This window comes from Pseudoliparis swirei, chromosome 22, assembly GCF_029220125.1.
Source record: "Pseudoliparis swirei isolate HS2019 ecotype Mariana Trench chromosome 22, NWPU_hadal_v1, whole genome shotgun sequence".
In the NCBI taxonomy this organism is placed as follows: domain Eukaryota; kingdom Metazoa; phylum Chordata; class Actinopteri; order Perciformes; family Liparidae; genus Pseudoliparis; species Pseudoliparis swirei.
The window spans coordinates 9,131,387-9,151,796 of record NC_079409.1 but is presented as its reverse complement, the minus strand read 5'-3'; the positions used below and the strand labels follow the sequence as shown (position 1 = coordinate 9,151,796).

At 40.5% G+C, this 20,410-nt stretch overlaps 3 protein-coding genes across 5 annotated transcripts in view; 2 read left to right on the top strand and 1 right to left on the bottom strand.

Annotated features, from left to right (window-relative positions):
• The window catches only part of col14a1a (collagen, type XIV, alpha 1a), an 87,418-nt gene extending 83,595 nt beyond the window's left edge, over positions 1-3,823 (top strand). For 2 of the 3 annotated variants that reach the window (XM_056444270.1, XM_056444271.1), the window contains exon 30: positions 2,851-3,823. In XM_056444270.1, the coding sequence (XP_056300245.1) occupies positions 2,851-3,107 (257 nt within the window). In that variant the 3' untranslated portion in view covers positions 3,108-3,823. Of the gene's footprint in view, positions 1-1,845; positions 2,155-2,850 lie in introns of all 3 variants that reach the window. The other variant, XM_056444267.1, reaches the window with a different exon arrangement.
• A 608-nt stretch (positions 3,824-4,431) lies between these two features.
• Positions 4,432-15,158, bottom strand: mrpl13 (mitochondrial ribosomal protein L13). Its single transcript, XM_056444280.1, has 7 exons — positions 15,052-15,158; positions 13,262-13,385; positions 12,808-12,901; positions 12,026-12,086; positions 9,733-9,819; positions 8,519-8,640; positions 4,432-5,096 (listed from the first exon to the last, which is right to left on the bottom strand). The coding sequence occupies exons 1-7, from the start codon at positions 15,076-15,078 to the stop codon at positions 5,072-5,074; spliced, it is 540 nt and encodes a 179-aa protein (XP_056300255.1). The 5' UTR covers positions 15,079-15,158; the 3' UTR covers positions 4,432-5,071.
• A 238-nt stretch (positions 15,159-15,396) lies between these two features.
• On the top strand, positions 15,397-18,695 carry dscc1 (DNA replication and sister chromatid cohesion 1). Its single transcript, XM_056444279.1, has 9 exons — positions 15,397-15,713; positions 16,145-16,313; positions 16,451-16,585; positions 16,771-16,861; positions 17,044-17,182; positions 17,322-17,374; positions 17,508-17,662; positions 18,022-18,170; positions 18,356-18,695. Exons 1-9 carry the CDS (start codon positions 15,544-15,546, stop codon positions 18,465-18,467), a joined length of 1,173 nt encoding a protein of 390 aa, XP_056300254.1. The 5' UTR covers positions 15,397-15,543; the 3' UTR covers positions 18,468-18,695.
• The last annotated feature ends 1,715 nt before the right edge of the window (positions 18,696-20,410 follow it).

Here is a 20,410-nt window from a genome sequence, read left to right as displayed (position 1 = left end):
CATGGATATTAACAAGAATATATGTTAGATTCTAATATATATACACCACCTCATCGCTTTTCCATCATAAAAAGTCAACGTTTGTGGAATGTGCACAGCGAGAGCAGAGCCTTCAACCAAGAATGGACAGACTCTTATCTTCATTCTTCCCACACAGCAGTTTAAAACCAGTGTGTGTCTCATATGTTCAGAAACCGTGACGATTATTAAAAGCGGGAATGTGAAGCGTCACGACGAAATCTTTTGAGCAAACTCACCCACTCGCATCCAGAATGACGGCACAGATAATAAGCCCAATATGATCAGAATACTAAAACATGTAATTCACTGCCCAACAATGAAGTTAACAGAGAGAGGAATAGAGCTGGAACAAGTGGTTTCAATAACAGCAGATAAAGTCCTTGCACACAAATGTCTCCAATTAGAAGATGACAACAATATAATATCATGGTTTTCTACACCTCAATAAACTGAATTTAAAGCTGAAGGCCAAGGACAATTCAGTGGAATACATTTTTCTAAAATTAAGGAATGTATTTTATTTTTAAAACATAGTATAGGATGTTGAAAAAAGTATTTTCAAAAAAAGTCAAAAGTCAAAAAAGTCATACAAAATCTTAGTTTAATATGACATAAAACACGTGGTAGGTAAAATAAAAAGTCAAAAAACATACAAGTTGAAGACGGAAAAATTGATGCCAAAATTTTGATAAATAGTGCTAGTATAATTGAGGAAAAAAACATACATTGCAATAAGTCATTGAATAGTAAGTCAAAAAGTCTATTCCTCTCTGTTAAAAAAAGTGTGTTGAAATAAAGTCATAGTACAATGTGATGAATATTTTTTAAGCATTATAAAAAGATAAAAGACGAATAAAATGTCATAATAAGCTATCAAATACATTTTTTTAAAGAAATGTATTATGTCAAAAAACAGGTCATGAAAAAGTAATTATACAGTATGACTACAGAAAAAATATAATTTAAAAAGTAATTAAAGCAAGTCTTATTACATAATACTACATTAAAAAAAGCATAACAAAGTATAGTATACTATGTAATCAACATAGTATAGTATACAATGTGGGAGAAGCGTTGTGCTGAAGCATCAACCCTCAGGAAACGGTTTCCACTGACGTCAGCAGCGTTGGCTTTGAGCCGCCTGCTCTCCGTCGACACGTTCACAGCCATCGAGAGGCAATCCAAATGCTCCCAATCTCCAATATTGCACCACTAAAAGGTCAGAGCATAGCTTGTTCTATACAAAAGTATGTTATAGTATCTTGGAGGTATAGTATGTTGAAGAAATGTCATCTAAACATTAATTCAAAAGGTCATAGAAACAACATGAAAAAAAGTCTGAATATAATTTGTCATACTATGCAAACGTATATTTTCGTTACATTTAAAAAAAATCCTACACTGTGTTACAAGAAATGTAATTTAAAAAGTCACACTAAAACCAAAGATAAATGTATGTCACAACAGCAGTCTCACGGGGTCTCTCACGGGGTTTGCGGGTGTATTCTGTTCTCTGTGGTTGTACAACTGAACCTCTGTGTTGAAAATCAATATTTACACTTTCTCAAGAACAGAAAGAGAAATAAGGATTTGACACATTTTCCTTCTTTCCAAAAGTTTTGTTTGAATGTCTTAATATTTATTCTAGATGAATGTTTTATGAGAGCCTCTCATGGTGTGTGTATTTTCTTCCAAACTGCTGTGGAGGTTTTGTCAGTGCGAATTCAGAGGTTTAACTCTTTGGTGTCGTTGGGTTTTAAGGTGTAAAATCTTTTTGTCCTCCTGTGTTCCCCTCCCTCTGTCTCTTTCTCTTCCTGACTGAAGTTCAACAGGACTATGGGAATGATTACTGAGGAACATTCTTCAACCGTCCTCCTCTCCTCACCTCCCTCCACTCTTCGCTCTGTGTCCTTCACATGTGACTAAAAACTGGGACATTTATACATTATTCTTTCTTGGAATGGATCATGACTCCTGACCCTGGTGTTTAACCTCTAATCCCTGCAGCAGTGGTTAATTAATACGTGTCGTTTCTCCAGAAACCTTTTTCCAATCAACACTTCAATTTTGCAGAATCTTTTTTTGAAGGCAACTAATCTAACAAAACACATCTGTGTATTCATCTATTTAAAGGTAAAACCTATTTTAGTTGATTTTGTTCCCTCTTATCTTGGTGTGCTGCAAATCTTTTGTAAATGTATTATTCACACCAGATTATCCCTCTTTTTGCATGCAATGCTCTGTGATTCCTTATCATGAATAGATTCAATTCCACCGTCAGTTAAATGGCTATAATTGAATCGTTAATCTGGCTTCTATAACATTTAACAGTCTATGAGAGGAAAACGGATTAACTTTCCTTCCCGCAAGACCAAACAAAACCCCATAACGCTGCTGCAGCCTCAAGATCAAATCTCTCCAAATTGTTGAAAGCCTGATGGATCAGCTGCATTGTGATGAATCCCTTTGATGTTGATTGGATGCATTCATTACTAAACAACTATATACGTGCATCTCATGTACTGTAAATTGGACAATGGTTTACACCTCATGTGACCCAGATGGGATCTTTTTTGAGGGGCAAAAATTGAATTTAATTTAATTCAGCCATCATTATGCAAAGCTTTTGGAGTCTAAATTTGCCTTTGCAGCTCCTATCTGACTGGTTTAGTAACATTTGAATAGCGCAGTGCCTCGTTATTGCCTTTAAGTGACAGGTGCGGCATTCAAGGTGGGCGTCGTCCCAATGTCACCTTCCCTCTATGTTACCAGTCGTGGTGGTTTTATGTGAGTCACTCCAACTGACTCTGAATATTCCCACCACCTCAGTCCAACCGCTGCCTCAGGGCGGCTACCAGCCCTACAATCAGCCGTACAACCCCGCTGCAGTGGCTTACAACAACGACCAAGGGGGCCAAGAAGAGGAGGAGGAAGAGGAGGAAGGAGAAGAAGAAGAACAGGACCCCTATTACCGCGGTTACCCCCCTCAGTACTACCCCCGTGGTTACCACCCGAGCCCCGCCCACTCTGAGGACACGGAGGTGAGGTCGCCAGGCATTGCCAGCCGGTTTCCCCGTCGCGTGTGACTGAGGAGAGAGGACCTGAGAGGAAGGATGGACTCACCTAAAGTGCTTGAGCCCCACACGACATACACACTGACATCCAGACATGGAAACAAATCAGACACTGACACGCACACATCGTCCCCCATCTGAAACTGTGGTGAGCCCCCCCCCCGTCCCCGTCCCCCGTCCCCAGTGTTTCCAGTGGTTTTGTCCAACTGGTGAAACAATGTAAATAGCTCTGTGGACTCGTGTACAATATCTCTGTGAAAGGGGGGTCTGAAAAGTGCCTGATCTATGTTAGCGTCGTAATGTAAAAGGTAAGACCTGGTTTATTTTCCCATCTCACAGCTGGTTTCAGGACTTTCCCTTCTCTCTGTGTGACGCTGCATGTGTCCTTTGAGCCCAAACCATCGAGTATGCAACTGGACACACGTGTCTTGTTTTGGTTGTTTGTTACATGCTAGATTATTGTACAATTCAAATGGAGGACGTTGAGCTGGCAACATTTGTACAGGCTGCTTTTTATAATGATGAATCACGATTCCATGCCGTCTGTATTTGTGTGTCATGGACTATTAAAATGTTTTTTTTCAGTGAATATCTTGGTAAAGTATCGTTTGCCTCTTCCTACCATTACTGGAGTTAATCCCCCAAAAATGTACTGTCGAAACATCAGATTTCTGTCAAGTTTAACACTTTACATTAACACTGTGGAAACAATCAAATGTGTAACTTTTTTTAACCTATCATTTTTATTCAGAGAAAATCGAGCGACCATCACACTCGTGCTGCGATATTTCCTCATACAAAGATGGACCGAGTCTGTTCTGGGTTTTAATAATTGTGAAGACAGAACGGTGATGTTTTGATCTCGTGTTGTTGCCCCCGTTTGTTTTGTTTACAGTTGCTTTGTATGCAAAGTCTGCCCGCTCACTGTGGAAGCTGTTGGCTCGGTGGTCGACCTCTAACCTCTTGCTGGAATGAGACTTGCATCCAGCTGCCTCTCGGTGAAACCAATAAGGACTGAACCACACGTGTTAACTTCACCCTCCTGCACTGCAGTCTGGAAAAACAAGCACTTAAAGTAACTCATATTAAGCCGAGCTGACCCTGCTCTATTTCAGATTTAAAAACTGTCAAGCTTCGAAAGATTTACTAAAGGAATATGTCTCGCCACAACGCCCCTTAGAACAATATGAACTTATTTATTTTACATTTTGTTTGCTTTTATAACCAATAAATCTGTACTGAGACTATAAAATGTGTTTCAGGTCATTTGTTTAACGGTATTAAAAAGGGTTAACGGTTTACAACATGCATGTAAAAAAACAATACTTGACAAGAGCAGGTTTATTAAATTGTTTATTAGCCTATTTTACAACTTTCATAAACAGAATACACTTTTACTTTCACAACTCTGGACATTTCTAAGACACAGACTAGACAAAAAGCTCAGGATTTCATGACCATCGCGTTGATTGGTTTGTAGGTTCACAGTCAAACCAATGGCAGGATCCACCTGACCAGATGTCATATTTTATAGGCCAGATCGGAACATTTCATGGCTCTATGATCAGAGAATAGCCCCTTGGTGAAGTCTTGAGCTGTTTCGGACTGTTTCAGGTCTCCTGTCAATTGTAATCCTGGCAGAGGAGTGTGTGTGTGTGTGTGTGTGTGTGTGTGTATAGAGGAGCAAAGAGTTTGAGTTGATAACTTCGGCCTCTATAGATTATGACTCGTGCTTTCCTGTTCAGTTCAGCTTTAATGCCAGTTTGGGATTTAAAGCAACACAAAAAAAAGCCAGTGCAGATTCCTGGATTTCATTTTTTGTGGAGTTCATCTGAACAGAAAACTTGTTTTGTGTGTCTTGAAACAGAAAATATCTCAATGCCCCTCTCATAAAAGACCTCTGATTTTAAGTACCAGAACTAGAAATATAAATCGAGGATGAGCCAAAGTTTTGTTCCCGTCGGGCAGCCTCGATTTCATTTCATCTTGTAGTCTTCAGGCCTGGGGAGAAATGACAACACGTTAGTATGGGGAGGGAACAAAAACAATTATTATAAGGAAAACCATGGAGAGAAAGTGACAGATGAGAAACCATGCACATCTTATCGGGGAGTTGGGGTTCTTTTCAAAATGAGACCAGACACAGCATCCTGTGTATTTCCCCCTTTTATTTTGAGCAGAGATTGCAGCGTGCAGATATTATCAGGACATGCTGTATTGGTTTTGATACAAAGTAGAAACATTTTATCAATTGTAAAAGCTCTGCCATCAACCTCAGCAGTATGGTTATGGTCTGAGCAGTGTGTGTGTGTGTGTGTGTAATAATATGTTCCTCTGCTCCAAGGTTTTCTGAGAGAATAATAAATATGTGTTAAATAAAAGGTAACAATTGAATCGCCCTCAATGACCTCAACACACACATATATATATATGCACACACACACATTTGATCAGAGAAATGAACAAGATGGACCGAGTGAATATTAACTAGGCTGAGGCCCATCGCTTAAATAAACCAGGATTAGCTTGACCTTGGTGATCACACGGAGACGGGCCTGAGCCCACGCACTGATTGGCTGAGGAGATTGGACCAGTAAACAAAAAGAAGTGGCTCATTTATCACACACACTCTGACAGCAGTGCTGAACGTAATGTAGTAAAATACTGTTTGTTTGTGTCGGTCACACACACACACACACACACACACACACATGGGAATCCACACACAGCTGCGATCAAAAAACTGATTTCACTTCATTTATTCAAACCACTGTGGGTTTTGTTTTCTTTGAATGTATTTGAAGTACCAATATCAGCATTAAGCGCAGTACCATTTGAGGTTTAAAGGGTCAGTCCACCATTGTTACAAGAACACATGATCTCAAACCTCCTGCAGTAACTCGCCATGCAGATTTGGTTCGAGTGGTTCAGGTTGAGTGATTTCTACCGTCGCCCCAATACAACAGATGTCGTCAAAATGTTGTGCATCACAGCGTTGGAATAAAACAATTTTCGAAAAACGCAACAGCATTGTGATCTTGTCCAGTTTTTATTTAATTGGGAATATTAATTTCTTGGAAACAAGTGTTTTCTCAGGAGTAAGTGGGATGTGATTTCTTGAACAATGTGTTGTATTCATGCTCTTGTTTTTAAATACTTTGAGTAGCATTAACAAACCTCCGTTAACCTCCATCGTTGTTCCACTACATGTCATTTAGCTGACGCTTTTATCCAAAGCGACTTACATTCATACACCGTAGACACAGCGACAAGGACACATCGGCTAGGGCTCGCGGAGCCGGGGATCAAACAGCTGATGGGCGGACCTGCAAACTACTGACCCACAGTCGCCACTTGATGTGACTATAGGTCTGTTAGAAATTGTGGGTACTATTAATAATAATAATAATTTATAATAAGGATAATTTCAAGCCAAGCATTCATTAAACAATGAACATTTCCTGTGCGTCACATTATAGGCAATGCAAAAAAACAGAAAAGTTGCATGACTGTTTCGCTGTAGTCTTGTTCAGTCTTGAAATATAAATATGTATTTGTTCTTCCTGGCGTGTATTGGCAGCAGTAGCAGGGCTGTTATTGTTATTGTAGAACACACTCAAAAATGAAATGAGGTGTAAATCTCTTTCTATGTACCACTTTCTTTTCTTCTCACCAGTCACTACTACAGAGTAGTTAAAATGTAAAACAACCAGTGGATTTAAGCGTCGAGCCACTGCTTCTGCGGATGACAACAAGGACCAACCGTGACCTGGATAAAAAGATGTAAGAGGGATGGCTGAACGGATGGATAGATGGACTGATTGATTGATTCGCATGAGTGCTGAGCAGGTGGAAGAAAGACCGCCCTCAGTCAGAAAGATGTCTCCTCTAGATGAAGCCAGAGAAATGGAACACTAGGACATTATCATGATCAGCGAACCGGGGGCATAATGTCAGTCTCATCTCGAGCCACGAAATACTTCACTCAAAAAGCCATGAATATGATTATGCCAAAGAAACAGATGCTCTCCCAACCCCCGCAGAGAAACCGTGGACGTCCAAACGGGGAGTGGTGGGGAAACGGACGACTTTCCCCAGATGTTTGTGACATTTTACCATTTATATTAAAATCTTGAGCACGACGTCGAGACACGGGAAACATACAGAAGTCTTTGAGATGAAGTTTCTGTTGAACAATACAACTGCAGATGCACGAGCTGAGAGTTTGGTGACATTGTGTTTGATAATAGCACGTCGGCCTTCACTTGAATACGCTCACAGGACACTCCAGTCTGTAACCATCGGCATACAAAACAGCAACGCCACAAAAACATGTATGTAGAGTAAATAAAAATGCCAATTCTTGGTAAAAAAAAAAAAGAGCCATATATTTCGGTACAAGAAACTGTGGAAGACGACTGGATTCACGCAGGAGCTGTATCATGCAAGTTGTAAACCTCTCAGAATCTATTCTGTTGACTCGAGCGGCTGCTCGTCCAACAGCCAGTCTTTGTTCTCTGTTGTGCGTCAACTCACACACAGACCGCTCTCTGTTGGCCGCCATTAACACCAGGCACAAAATGTTGCATCTTAAATTTCCCCGCGTCACTTAATGGTTTATTGAGTTGAACTGTCCGCAAAAATGGGGCTACGCATTTTAACTAGATCCATTAACGGGGACATTTTGTAGAAAGACCATCAAGATATTGCTGAATGATGTAACATGAGCTGCACTGCCCACTGCAGATACAATCTGACCAGAAGAAGGCGTTAAGATAGTTTACAACCTCCTCCCCCTGCCCTCATGAACATAATGGCTCTCCTCTAAAGTGGCGAGTGCAGCATTGTGTTGGTCGCTGCTTCATCTGCTGTCCGATTTTTAAACCTGTACTAATATTTATTTTGTGAAAAATATATATCTCAGAATGAAATATTCCAAATAATGAAAAGATGTCAACAAATGCTACTTTATGACAGCTTCTGAATCTCAAAGGCCGGCTGGTACTCAGATCAACATCGCCCCCTGGTGGCTGGTCCACATCAGTTAAAAAATAGAATTGTGTGCGTCTTTGCGTTTGTTTCTCATTACAGTGCAAAGGAAAACATGATGGGATTGGCACCTTTAAAAGTGTGTCAGGCAATTAAAAAAAATTATGTTTTAGGTAAAATTTGGGGGTTAGCAATGCACACGCGCCATTATAGGAACATAACGAGACAACGGTGAGGTAGATACTGCATTCCTCGCCTCCCTTCTGTAATAAAGTTGATATGTAGAGACACCTCTGTGTGCACAGCCGTTATAGACGGCGCCTGCATGTATGCTGGCATGAGCTTGTATTGGAACCGGATGCATGCGTGTGTGTGTGTGTGTGTGTGTGTGTGTGTGTGTGTGTGTGTGTGTGTAGTTATGCGTTTCAACATACGGTGTCCACAGCCTGGGGAAGGCATCCATCTCCTCCTGCGTGTACTCGCTGAGTTTCTTGGGGATTTCTCGGGGCTGTGGCAGCTCCTCCGTCAGGTTGGCACGGATATCGTCTGGCAGCTCCTGGTGAGGGGTGGGTGGACAGAAAGGACATTCAATAAATTAAAAAACAGAAAATGTGGTAGGACAAGAAATGTAAAGGGAAAAGTAAGGAAACGAGGCGGGAGAGATTTTCTTCCGATGCCGGGAATTAATGATGGTGTTCTCTCACACGGAAACCAATTACATCAAGTTAATATTTGGGCCGGCCGCCCGGGTCACTTAACGGCCTTTCAAGTCCTTTTTGTCTTTCAATTTATTTTAGAAGCTGTGAGGTGTGAAGCGGGTGGTTCTCGCCAATATCCTTTAAAAACAATCACAGTTGAAAGCTACTAAGTGGCTGCAGATCACTGAATTAATGACGCAATGCAAGTTTCTCTCAAGGTGGGCGAGGAGACAGAACTCCATGGAAACACCTGGCTTACTCACACAGGGGGCACCATGAGCTGCATTGGGACTTAACGGCCATCCACCACACACAACTATTGTCGTTATTGGTCTATTGTTTCTCTCCCAACTTCCGGGGGGAAAGTCCGTCTCTTTAGCTGCTAAATGCTTCACGATGTTCACCTGCTCGTCGCTGTCTGTGCCGTTTATTGCTAATCAGGAAGTGTACAGGGGTCTTTAATGAGAGTTTCTAAACTAAAAATAGCTCCTCTCTGCCACTCGGAACAACGCTGTGAAAGGGACCAAAACAGTAAACTGCAACAACAACTGACACAGACGGAGCTGGGGGATCATTCTCTGTGGGTTTGTCACAGACCCCTTTCACCTAAACACAGACATTTGACCTATTGAATATAAAACATATTGACTAAAACAGCTTTAACTTATATAAGAGACCGACACTGCAGTGGGCCACACTTTAATCCCACTCTCAATGTCGGTGAAGAAAAAGGGCTAAAACTTGTCTGTCTAAGGCAATCATCACATTCAACAATGTATAAATACTGCAGTTGCTCATTTATAATAATTATGAAGGGGACCTGGATGAAGCATCATTCAATCTGGTTCATTCTTTTGTGTCAGTATCTGCAAAACGATCTCAGTGCCCCGCTCCTCGTGAGGTGCCCGAGGACTCATCAGCTCGGAGGGATGTGGAGAAAGTGGACTTACGTCATCAGGAAAGATGTGTAATCGCTGCATCATGGTGCGGCGGTGCAGATTCTTTGGCAGCATGCCGTAAACCACTAACTTCACAATCTGGTGAGAAGAAGCACATTGAAAAGGTTGACATTCAAATCAACGTGGGCTGTCCTCTAAAACAATTGTGGAAAGAGGCAGTGTCTATATAGCAACCGTACGTACTTGTTTCACATGTTTTCTCACATTTGCTTCCAAAACTAAGTCTCTCAATTGGTGAATTTGACTTGGAGAGAGTTCCTGGACTGAGACGTTGGACTGGAACATTGGAGAGAGCGGATGGCCAGAGGCCGTGCTGACAAATCACCCGTCTGTCCAATTCTGTTTCTCCTTCTTCCCTCACCAAGCCTCCAATCTTCATGTGAACTAAGCCTCCGCTCGGACACACGTCTCTGTGCTCACTGGCTCAACCAAAAACCTGCATCAGCAGAGTAGATTCCTCTCACGCTTTTGCAAACTACTAATTGGAAACCAGTGAATGCCAGTCACACGTTTGGTCCCACACAACACTGGACTTTTATTCACCGACAAAAGTGTCCGACCCGTTCTTGTATGGCTCTCTTTCTGCTGTTGCAGTTGACATGCTACGTGATTTTGATCAGCCCTGTTATGTTTGTGCACCATCCAATCACTCCTGACCTGTGGAGCTCAGTATTCAGGTTACACCTGTGTGCCTCTGATTAGTCTGAATAGGCTTTATGCATGTTGTATTAATACAGATTGAGCAAGGAAGGGTCAATCCAATGTATAAATGAAGCCATAGACAAGCCTGATGCAACAATGCACAAATATGACGATAGTGATATTCAAATAGAACTCGGGCACAATTTATGTGATGAATTAATGGGATCATGGTCCCCCCCCTTTATAAAAACTCCATATTGTATCTGTGAAAAAAACAGAAACATAATGCTAGTAATTGTGGATATGAGCCACAGGAACAGCTTCAAATATAAAACATATATATTTTACTGAATTGCACCCAGGCTGAAAAAACACAACTTTATTTTAAAGGAACATGGTGAGAGTTACATACATCTGGCAATGTTACCAACGTGTTTGACCTTCGGAGTGTCATCAGGCCAACTAGTCCATTCTCTCAGTGTGACCAGTTTGTTTAGAGCCTAACATTTGCTTTATATTTCTGCCGATTGCATTCATGTAAGTGGTGTTCATTTGCGAAGATCAACAAAAGATGCAAGTGTCATAAACGTGTCTTTGTCACAGAGCTTATTTTATCGCAATAATCCAAAATACAATAGAGAAACCATTAGAACCAGTGGACGGACGGTGAATCAACGTAAAGTAAACTAGTGTCCATGTGCATCGTAATGAAGGAACAGATAACCCACTGATAGTATGAGATTTAGTAGAGCCCTATGGCACTGAGGCATGGGCTATTATCAGGCTTTGACCACACACATTGTACTCCTTAAGGGACCATCATGTGATTTGTTAACAATAACCCCCAAAATACCACATTAACCAGATTTATCCTTTAGGCTCAAGAGTTGTTGTTTCTCCCTCTTGTGACAAAGACTCCATGTTTTAAAAAGGCAGACGCCAACGGTTGGTGGTTTTTCATCTGCAGTATGTAGGTCACATCAAGTGCTGAATGTAATTAGCGCTGTGTGCGTAACCCAATGAAGAGTCCCTAACCCTGGAACCATGAATATGCAACAGGGACAAAGCCACAGGAGTTATCCTTGAACTGACATTCTTGTACCGAGTTTGAGAATGCACCAACCACCAGCAGTTTAAATTCACTGATGTTTAATCCCTGTTCACATTCACATTAATATGCATGAGCTGCACATATAAAGGGATAAATGTCGAACCACGAAACACCTGCTCTTCACAAGATGTGGCAGATAAAGAAACGTCACTTTTTTCACAAACTGAAAACACACCTTTTCCGACTATATCTGGATTAAAACACAGATTTGCACTTCCGTGGCTCTTAAATGGCTCTTATTGTGGTACTTTTGTAGTTCGACTATGTTGAGGAAATGTTACTTTCTGTCTTCTTGTTGTTCTTAGTTTGTACTCTAGGTTGAATGCACTTATTGTAAGTTGCTTTGGATAAAAGCGTCTGCTTAATGACATGTAATGTAATGTCACTAATCTTAAATAATCTGGGGTAAATCATCGATAGAGAATATTAAAAACCTGTGGTGTACGAAATGTGGCAGTGGTAGAGCTGAGATTTGAGTATGTTCTCTAAATAATAATAATACAAAATGGAGACTATTGATGAATCACTTACGGCTTTGGGGTCTTTGTGGTGGAGCTGGGCAGCTGTGACCTGTTTGAATCCCCCTGGATACCTTCAGAGAAAATGTATCAGATGATATATGAGACCACTGCGCTTTAACATCCCCAACACTTCTCTGGTTTAGATATATTAAATGACATATACATATACCATAATATATTCTTTTAAAGACAATTGGTGAATATATTTAATTCAATTTTGTTTTTAAATCTAACAATGTTTTTTGTATTTTTCTCTCTTTAAAACAAAACAAAAAAACACATAGGCCACCAGGACCGCGGCCCGGTAGTTCCTTGGTACAGGGCACAGAGCGAATGAATGAAAAAAAATTGTATTGGAAAGATGTTTTATTTTGACAGACGTTAAGAGGTCACGTGATACAATACCCCAAAAAGGAAACCCACAAGCTAGCAGAAATGAGTGACTGACGGTGGCGTTAACAGTTCAGACAACAATTCTGACGGTGTTCTGGATTTAAATCAAGGCAGAATATCCTGATTGTCAACAAAGCACTGAACATGCTGCTTCCATTTCCAACGTCCTATCTTTGTGAAGCAGGGTATAAAATATTGTCTTACACAAAACCGGTCTTTGGAAACAAGGTTGGGGACCGCTGATATAGAGAATGAGTTTATGTGACATGAGATTACTGAGACATGACGTGATTTTCTGAGAGGGTCGTAGGCATTGAAGAACAAAGTAAAATTGGAAACACAAGAAAAAGAGATGGGTAAAGGGAAGTGTCATATGTTTGTATAAAAGTATACACTTACCCTGTGTGTGAGGAGTAGACTTTCTGCTCCCATTTGTTTCCAGAAAAAGCTATGTGTTTCGTGTTTATAAGTACAACATGGTCGCCACAGTCACCTGCAAAGATGTTCAGAAAATATAAATTTCCAGGATTATTGTGAAAATAAATACTTGACTCAATTCAACCGAGGGAGAGACAGGTACAGAGCAGGCTGGTATGCTGATGAGAACCCTAACAATAGTAGTTAGTTATCTCGACCACCAAAGAGTATTCTGAGAATGTCACTTTATGATTAGCAACATATTTGTAACGTGTATCCTCTACTGCCACCGTGTGGCCGTTCCATTCCACAACAACCTTAAACTAAGGGTGCTTACATTCATAGTTTACACATAGCGTAAGGGTTATGCTTACGTTAAACAGCTACTCATAACTGTACATATGCGTGCTCTTTAACAAATCGGACTTCTACTCACTCAGTGCGTGGTAGATAGGCTTGTGTTTCCCTTGTAATCTCACAGAACACATGGTCCCGATCTTCCCAGGAGGCTGCAGTCTGGCATCGATCAGGAACCAGGAACGGGCGAAAGTCGCCCATTGCTAAAAGAAGAATAAGACAAAAGAATGGGTTCAATAAAGAGGCATGCGACCATCCCATGTTTGTTGTGCAAGATGAAACCATAGAGGTGGGGAATTTTCTCATTTCCAAGTTAGTGCAACCTTGATCAGAAACTGCTTCAGCTCAGACAGATATTTTGAGATATTAATGCCGTGACACATTTCTTGTATGACTCTCTACAAAATGCAACACAAATAAAGAGTGACACACAAGCACAGTTTGGTTTGTAAACATGACAACATTCAATACAACAAATTGGTACTGAATGCAAAATAATATTCTTATTGATTTTATATTTTGTCATGGCCAGCCGTTTCCTCTTGTAAAAATCATGTCACATTCATATCAGTTGAATTGGTTCTAGCCTACATTCAAAGATTACAAAGAAGTAAACAAGGTGAAATATTATGAAGGATTGTGCTTAGAAGTGTCTTACAAGGCACTATACATACTATGAAGGGCAGAAAGTTTGATCATCGAATGACTAAAACATATTAATAAAAAAGAAACAGTTACATTTGTAGAGTCCTGCCATGGTTTGATATTATTCCTACATTTTAACATTAAATTATGCTCCACCAAAACAACGGCGAGATAACTTTTATTTTAAATGTGACCAGACGACACTAAACTACTTAAATGTATTGATATTAAAGAAGTTTCCACATTGGCAAATAAAATAAAATCAGATACAGCCGTAACTTCAACACTTTCATGAGGTTCCCTCAAATTAAATTTTAAAAATGAACATTCTCCAAAGACTCTTGTTTTGATGTCAAGCTCTCCCCGAGAAATATGCACAACAATATGCTCTGAGTTGCATACACTTATTTCCAGGTTCATTTAAAAAGGAAGACACAAATTGACTGATTACAACTCCCAAAGTTAAAGTTAAACTGACACAACATCTCTCTGGTGGACACATCTGTTATACATAAGTAGGCACAACATATAAAAAAATTAAGCGTCAAACTAGCATAACTTGATGTGATGTTAAAGGGGACCTATTATGCTTATCCTTATTTTCTCTCATATTTATTTATACAATATCAGATGTTAATATTAAACATGGCCACCGTGTTTTTAAAACGAGGTAACAGTCTGTCAAAGTAATTCCAGTGACGCTTAAACTGTTCTGAATAATCTGTTTCTACTTTGATTATATTATGATCTGCTTCAGACAAATCATCACTATCCACCTGCTCAGTTTAAATGTCTTAAGTTTTCCTAAAAAAAAAAGAACGCACCAGACCCCAATAGATACATTTTATATTCTGTGACGTTCGTTCCGCATAGATAATATGATACAAAAGCTACAATGTAGTTTAATTTATTTAGAACGCTGATGGCGATGTATAAAAGTTTACCGAGGCTGACATTAATCTGACATTATTGAGAAAAAAATAGCGTTGGTTTATACAAACGTGACAATCGACTTGTTACATTAGCTCCTAACTAACGTTGACTGTTACAATACTAGCCACAACAATATCACACACACACACACACACACACACACACACACACACACACACACCGTGGTTGTTAGCTAACGGTATATGTAAGCCTTAAATGAATCTTAACTCAAATAGCGTTTGAATTGTAAGGTACAAATCTGAAAATGCAATGTATAATCTGTTCGGTTACCTGGGCAGATCTGGAGAAACCTGACATTTCTATGAATCTACCAGCACATCGTCAAAACATTTGACCCTCAACTCGTGAACCACGGTCCGTCTGGTCGTTCTTCTCGGTGGAAACAAGTCGGAAGACTTCAGTGTTCCTAAATTATGGGTTAATCTATATCTAGTTCATGTAGCACAATGTATCGCTAGTCCATAGCTGTGCACAAGCCATTCACTCGTACATCTTACCACAACTGTGAAATAATTGCTCTAGGATAAGTATTTTTTGCATTTATTTTGTTTCTTTTGAGCCTTTGTTTCTACCCGGTCCTACTTTAGCGTCGCACCTCAACGACGTTACCAAACTTCCTTCCTACCCGAAAAAGAGAGCGGGGAAATTTGACAGTCACCCACTATTGCCATAAAGTAAGGTAGTTTATGAAGTTTGTTTTGAGAGTAAAAGGAGGGTTTGTTTATTAAAACGTTATCGAGCTAGCCCACCGCCTGACCTAACATGAGAACTTTAGAGGAGGTGCAGGCAACTCTGCAGATCGCCAAGCTGCAAGACGAAGATCTACAGAAAACAATTCAGTGCCTGTTTTTTGGGGAAAACGTTTCATCTGGAGACTATTGCCTCATGGAGCTGGATGACACCCTGTGCAAACACATAGAAGCTGGGCAAAGGTAACGTCTTCGAATCATGTAAATTAATGTGTCTATGTGGACTTGGGATGAGGTGAACACACCGACAACATTACTTTCAATGTGTTTGTGTTATTCGGTTTTGACTGAATTAATTATGATCTTCAAAATGTTCATTTTAAAACAATCTCAAAAGCTATTTAATTTATAATGATGGAAAAAAATATAGTTTTTGTTGTTGTTGTAAATTGACTATTGAATAAACTAAGAATGTCAGCAGTACTATTCATAATTGTAGAACCTTATAAGAGCACATGGTCTGGAAACGAATGTCTTCCCCTTTTTATCTTGTCTAACTCAATTAAAATTGATGTGCAGTGGCTCAAGATATGTAGATATAAGATATGTCAATGTAAAGATATGTAAATGTGATTGATAAAACATAACTAACAATTATTTCCCCTGTTTTCCAGTCTCGTGATTCGAGGGGATGTGGAGGAGCGTGCAGTGCTCTGTAGCGGTGACAAGACCTACGATCTAAAAATAGCCGACACATCCAACCTGCTGCTGTTTTTACCTGAAGGCAGAACGCCAGACCAACTGACCAACAGCCAGGAGAGCGCTCATGTGGTGCACACACAGGTATGGAAATGACAAACTCACATGTACCTGCCTGGTATGCTGTAACAGACAGACACAGCCTACTGTTTACATATGAGCATATTGGTTAATTGCAATTATGACCCATATGTACTAACAGTATCCTACTTCTGTTGTAGATCTGGGGATTTTGTAACAGCTACTGGGAACTGAAGAAACACCGCCCGAAACTGAAGAAACTGAAGAATGTTTTAATGGAGAATCCCTATGAAGGACCTGCTTTGGGGGGGCAACAGGATAATACAGGAAACCGGGTAAATGCAGAGTCTACAGTGAAGTCATGTATCGTAATGTCCTACAGGTCTGTGTATGTAGGTAGATATTATTTGATTTTAATTGCTTTAAAGAAAAACATTGCTAAATATAGCAGTAAAATATAATAACCTTGATATAATTGTTCCCCTCTTTAGTTAGTAAGTGTGTGTTCCTCTGTTACTAGTACACATTGCAGGATCTGTTGAACAGGATCCAGTCCAGCGAGGAGGAACTGAAGACTCACTTGGAGACCATCAATGCCTGTCAGATAGATGGTAAACAAAAGCATTCTTTTAATGATAACGACATGTATATTAATTGTCAACAGTCACAGTAGAGCTCCTGGGTGGTACATTGCAGGGAAGATGCTTTCAGAAATACAATCTCTCTATTCTTAGCTCTACTACTGTAAATATAATTAACAAAACAGATGATTACCGTCTTCCCTGTCTTTCAGGTTACTGGCGTGTGCTCGACTTTGACTATGAGATGAAGCTGCTCGGTCACATTACTCAGCTGGTAGATTCTGAGTCGTGGTCCTTCGACAAGGTTCCCCTTCAAACCAGTCTGGAGGAGTTGGCTCCACTGGAGCCCAAGTAAGTTAATGACAATGATCATCAGGCTCATGCAACAGGAACAAACAAATGAAGTTATGCTCAGCTTGTGAGTATCTATTGTTTTATTTTAAAATTCTTATATAATAGGTTCCATTCGCTTCTTTTCTCTCTTTCTCAGAGAGATGATCGAGCACTGTTTGGACTGCTATGGGAAGCGCTTCACTGAAAATGGTAAACAATCTGTGGGGACTCAACTGACTGATCTTAAGTTTATATTAGTAAATTGCTCGTAGAATCCAACCTCATAATGTCATTACAAAACTACACAGTACTAACATCTCTGTATACTGCTTCCTCTGTGTAGACAACGTCTTTTATGCACTACATGAGGATAAAGTGTGTCGGGGAACGGCGTTGCTGCTGCTGCAGAACGCTGTGAAGTTTAACCTGAGAGAGTTTCAGGAAGTCTGGCAGCAGAGCGTCCCGGAGGGCATGAGCACGAGACTAGACCAACTGAAGGTAAGCCCGTCCCTCTCTTATGTTCTTAGTTGATCTGTTTTTATTTACTTTGGAAGAGAAGAGATAGTCATGTCCTCACTGTCTCACACTTCAAACACATCTTCCTCTCCAAAATGCAGCGTCATACCACTTCTGGTAAAAAAAGGTCAAATAAGTTGATATATGTAGCATCGTACAGTGTGATGGCTTCTAGCAGTCAAGAATCTATTTAATTCACCAGACTCCTCCATCTTATTGAGGATTCAATTTGCAGAGTTGCACAGTCTCAAAGCAGCCTCAGATGGTCACGCCCTTGTAATTAAAGAGTGACTTGCTGCAGCTGTTTGCGCCTGTTCTGATTTGCGCTGCATATTTCCCAGAGTTTGGCCCTGGTGGACCGCGCTTCCCGCCCAGAGACCATCTGCCTGCTGCGGTTGGAGGATCTCTCAGAAGAGACGCTGGAGCGCTTCAACCAACTCTTTGCACTCCGAGGGAAATGGACAGAGGATGACATCACGCCATACATACAGTAAGAGTCGTCTATTTTAGGACGTCATTCTAGTGTTTAGTCGAAGCAAACGAGTAGCATTTATGTAAAAGAAAAGCACATCAAGTTGTCTTGTTAATAATACGGGGGAAACAAAACGCAGGTCTTTCTTTAGCGATCTGATAGGTTAGCATGTGTAATGCCTTCTCCCTTTACTTGTCGTTCAGGGACCTGTGTGGAGAGAAACAGACCACCGGAGCTCTACTGACCAAATATGCTCGATCCTCGATGCAAAACGGGATCAAGGTCTTCAACTCCAGAAGGCCCGTGGCTACGTGAGCATGTGCACTGGCGAGGAATTCATTTACAGTTTGAATATGTCTGCGGTTATGTTTATTCCCAGAGTGACTTTTGCAGTTGTCAAAATCATTTTACACAATTGCCCTTTAAAAATGCTTTGTTAGCATTGTCTGTTAACTGTATGATGATAAAAAAGTAACTACTTAAGATTTAAAAAAATGTTGTTTTGCCTGTAAAAAAATAAAATCCGTTTTTACAATCACATAAGTGTTTTTTTCCCTATTGTCTTTATTTAACCCGAGTTGGTTCCAACAGGGGCTGCACGGCGGTGTAGTGTAGTGGCTAGCACTGTCGCCTCACAGCAAGAGGGCCGTGGGATCAATTCCCGGTCGGGTCCTTCTGTGTGGAGTTTGCATGTTCTCCCCATGACGGCGTGGGTTCCCTCCGAGTTCTTCGGCTTCCTCCCACAGTCCAAAGACATGCAGCAGGTTAATTGATGTCTAAATTGCCCGTCGGTGTGAATGTGAGAGTGAGTGGTTGTCTGTCTCTATGTGAGCCCTGGATGGACTGGTGGCCTGTCCAGGGTGTCCCCTGCCTTCGCCCTATGTCAGCTGGGATCGGCTGGATAAGCGGTATGGATAATGGAATGCTTCCAACAGGAAACCACATAAAGTTTCCAGGCGCTGCACTTGTTGTCCACCAGGTGGTGGCCTATGCTGCTGTGTTCAGGATGATCTCCACACAGTGACTGGATACGGATGTGATGATTGTTCTGTACTTCACTCTCATGACTTGTTCCGCAGAAAACAAGAGATCATTAACAGAATCACATGTATACGTGACTAATGAGATGGTTTTGATTCACTTCACTTTTGCTTCCTGTCCTCTGGTTAAGAACCATCAGGTCTGTCACAAATATAGCTGAAACAATTAGCCTTCTGAGAGAAAAATAAAATTTGGATTTTCCAGCTTTGTAAATGTATATATTTTTTTCTATTCTTTCTTCTATTACAGTAAACTGACTGTTAGACAATTGATGGCGTCACAATTGTCTTTGGGTATTTGTTACTATCTGTCTTGTCTGAACAACTTCAGAACATCAGTGGATTAATTAACAGTGGAGGAATTATTAGACTCTTTTTTTGTTGTGAAGAACAATATCCAAAAAGAGCTTAATTCACTGTTTTTCTTCATTCTTGGCTAAACTACGCCATTCTCACTTGTGAGCTCTCAACCAATGTGCTGAACAGGTTGTACATATTAAAGTGTTAATGGATTAATACAGTTTGAACACCAACATGACCTCAGCTTGATTGTTTACGCCTCATTACAGCTGGTTGGAAACACGTTTGAAAATGCATTTTTTTAAATATATACATTCAATATGTATATATAGTTTCAATGACACATACATACAACTAGGTTGTGATATATCTGGTTTACATATTCAGGACAATATAAGGTGATGCATTAAAAAAAATTCAGGGACTTTCATTTACTCAATTCCATCTATAAGGCCTATTGTGAAGCGTCTCAATGGTGCATGTGTGTGTGACTCAGTGTTAAACATCCACAGACTGCGTTGCTTCACCAACATCGCTGTCCGTGCGTGAATCAGCAAAGTACCGACAGACACGATCCTACGCACACACATCTGTGTTCCTAGAATGACTTAATCTGCATTGGCTGACTGACTCACTCTGACATCACTCCTCGGGGTGCTGACTTGTCAGTTCATTGGGTAGATAGATCCTGTGTGTGGTGATGTGTATGTGTGTGTTCTGTATCTGCTGCGTTAGTCACCATGGCGCCCCAACATGATGAATTATCTTTACTTCCTCTTCATCTGTATGATCTCTCTTCTTCACCACCTGCTTCTGCATTCCCCTTTCCTCCTTTTGTTATCATCTTCCTCTTTCTTCCATCTTAGAAACCACATGATAAGCAATATTCAAAAAATTGCAGAAGAAGAGCAGATGGAA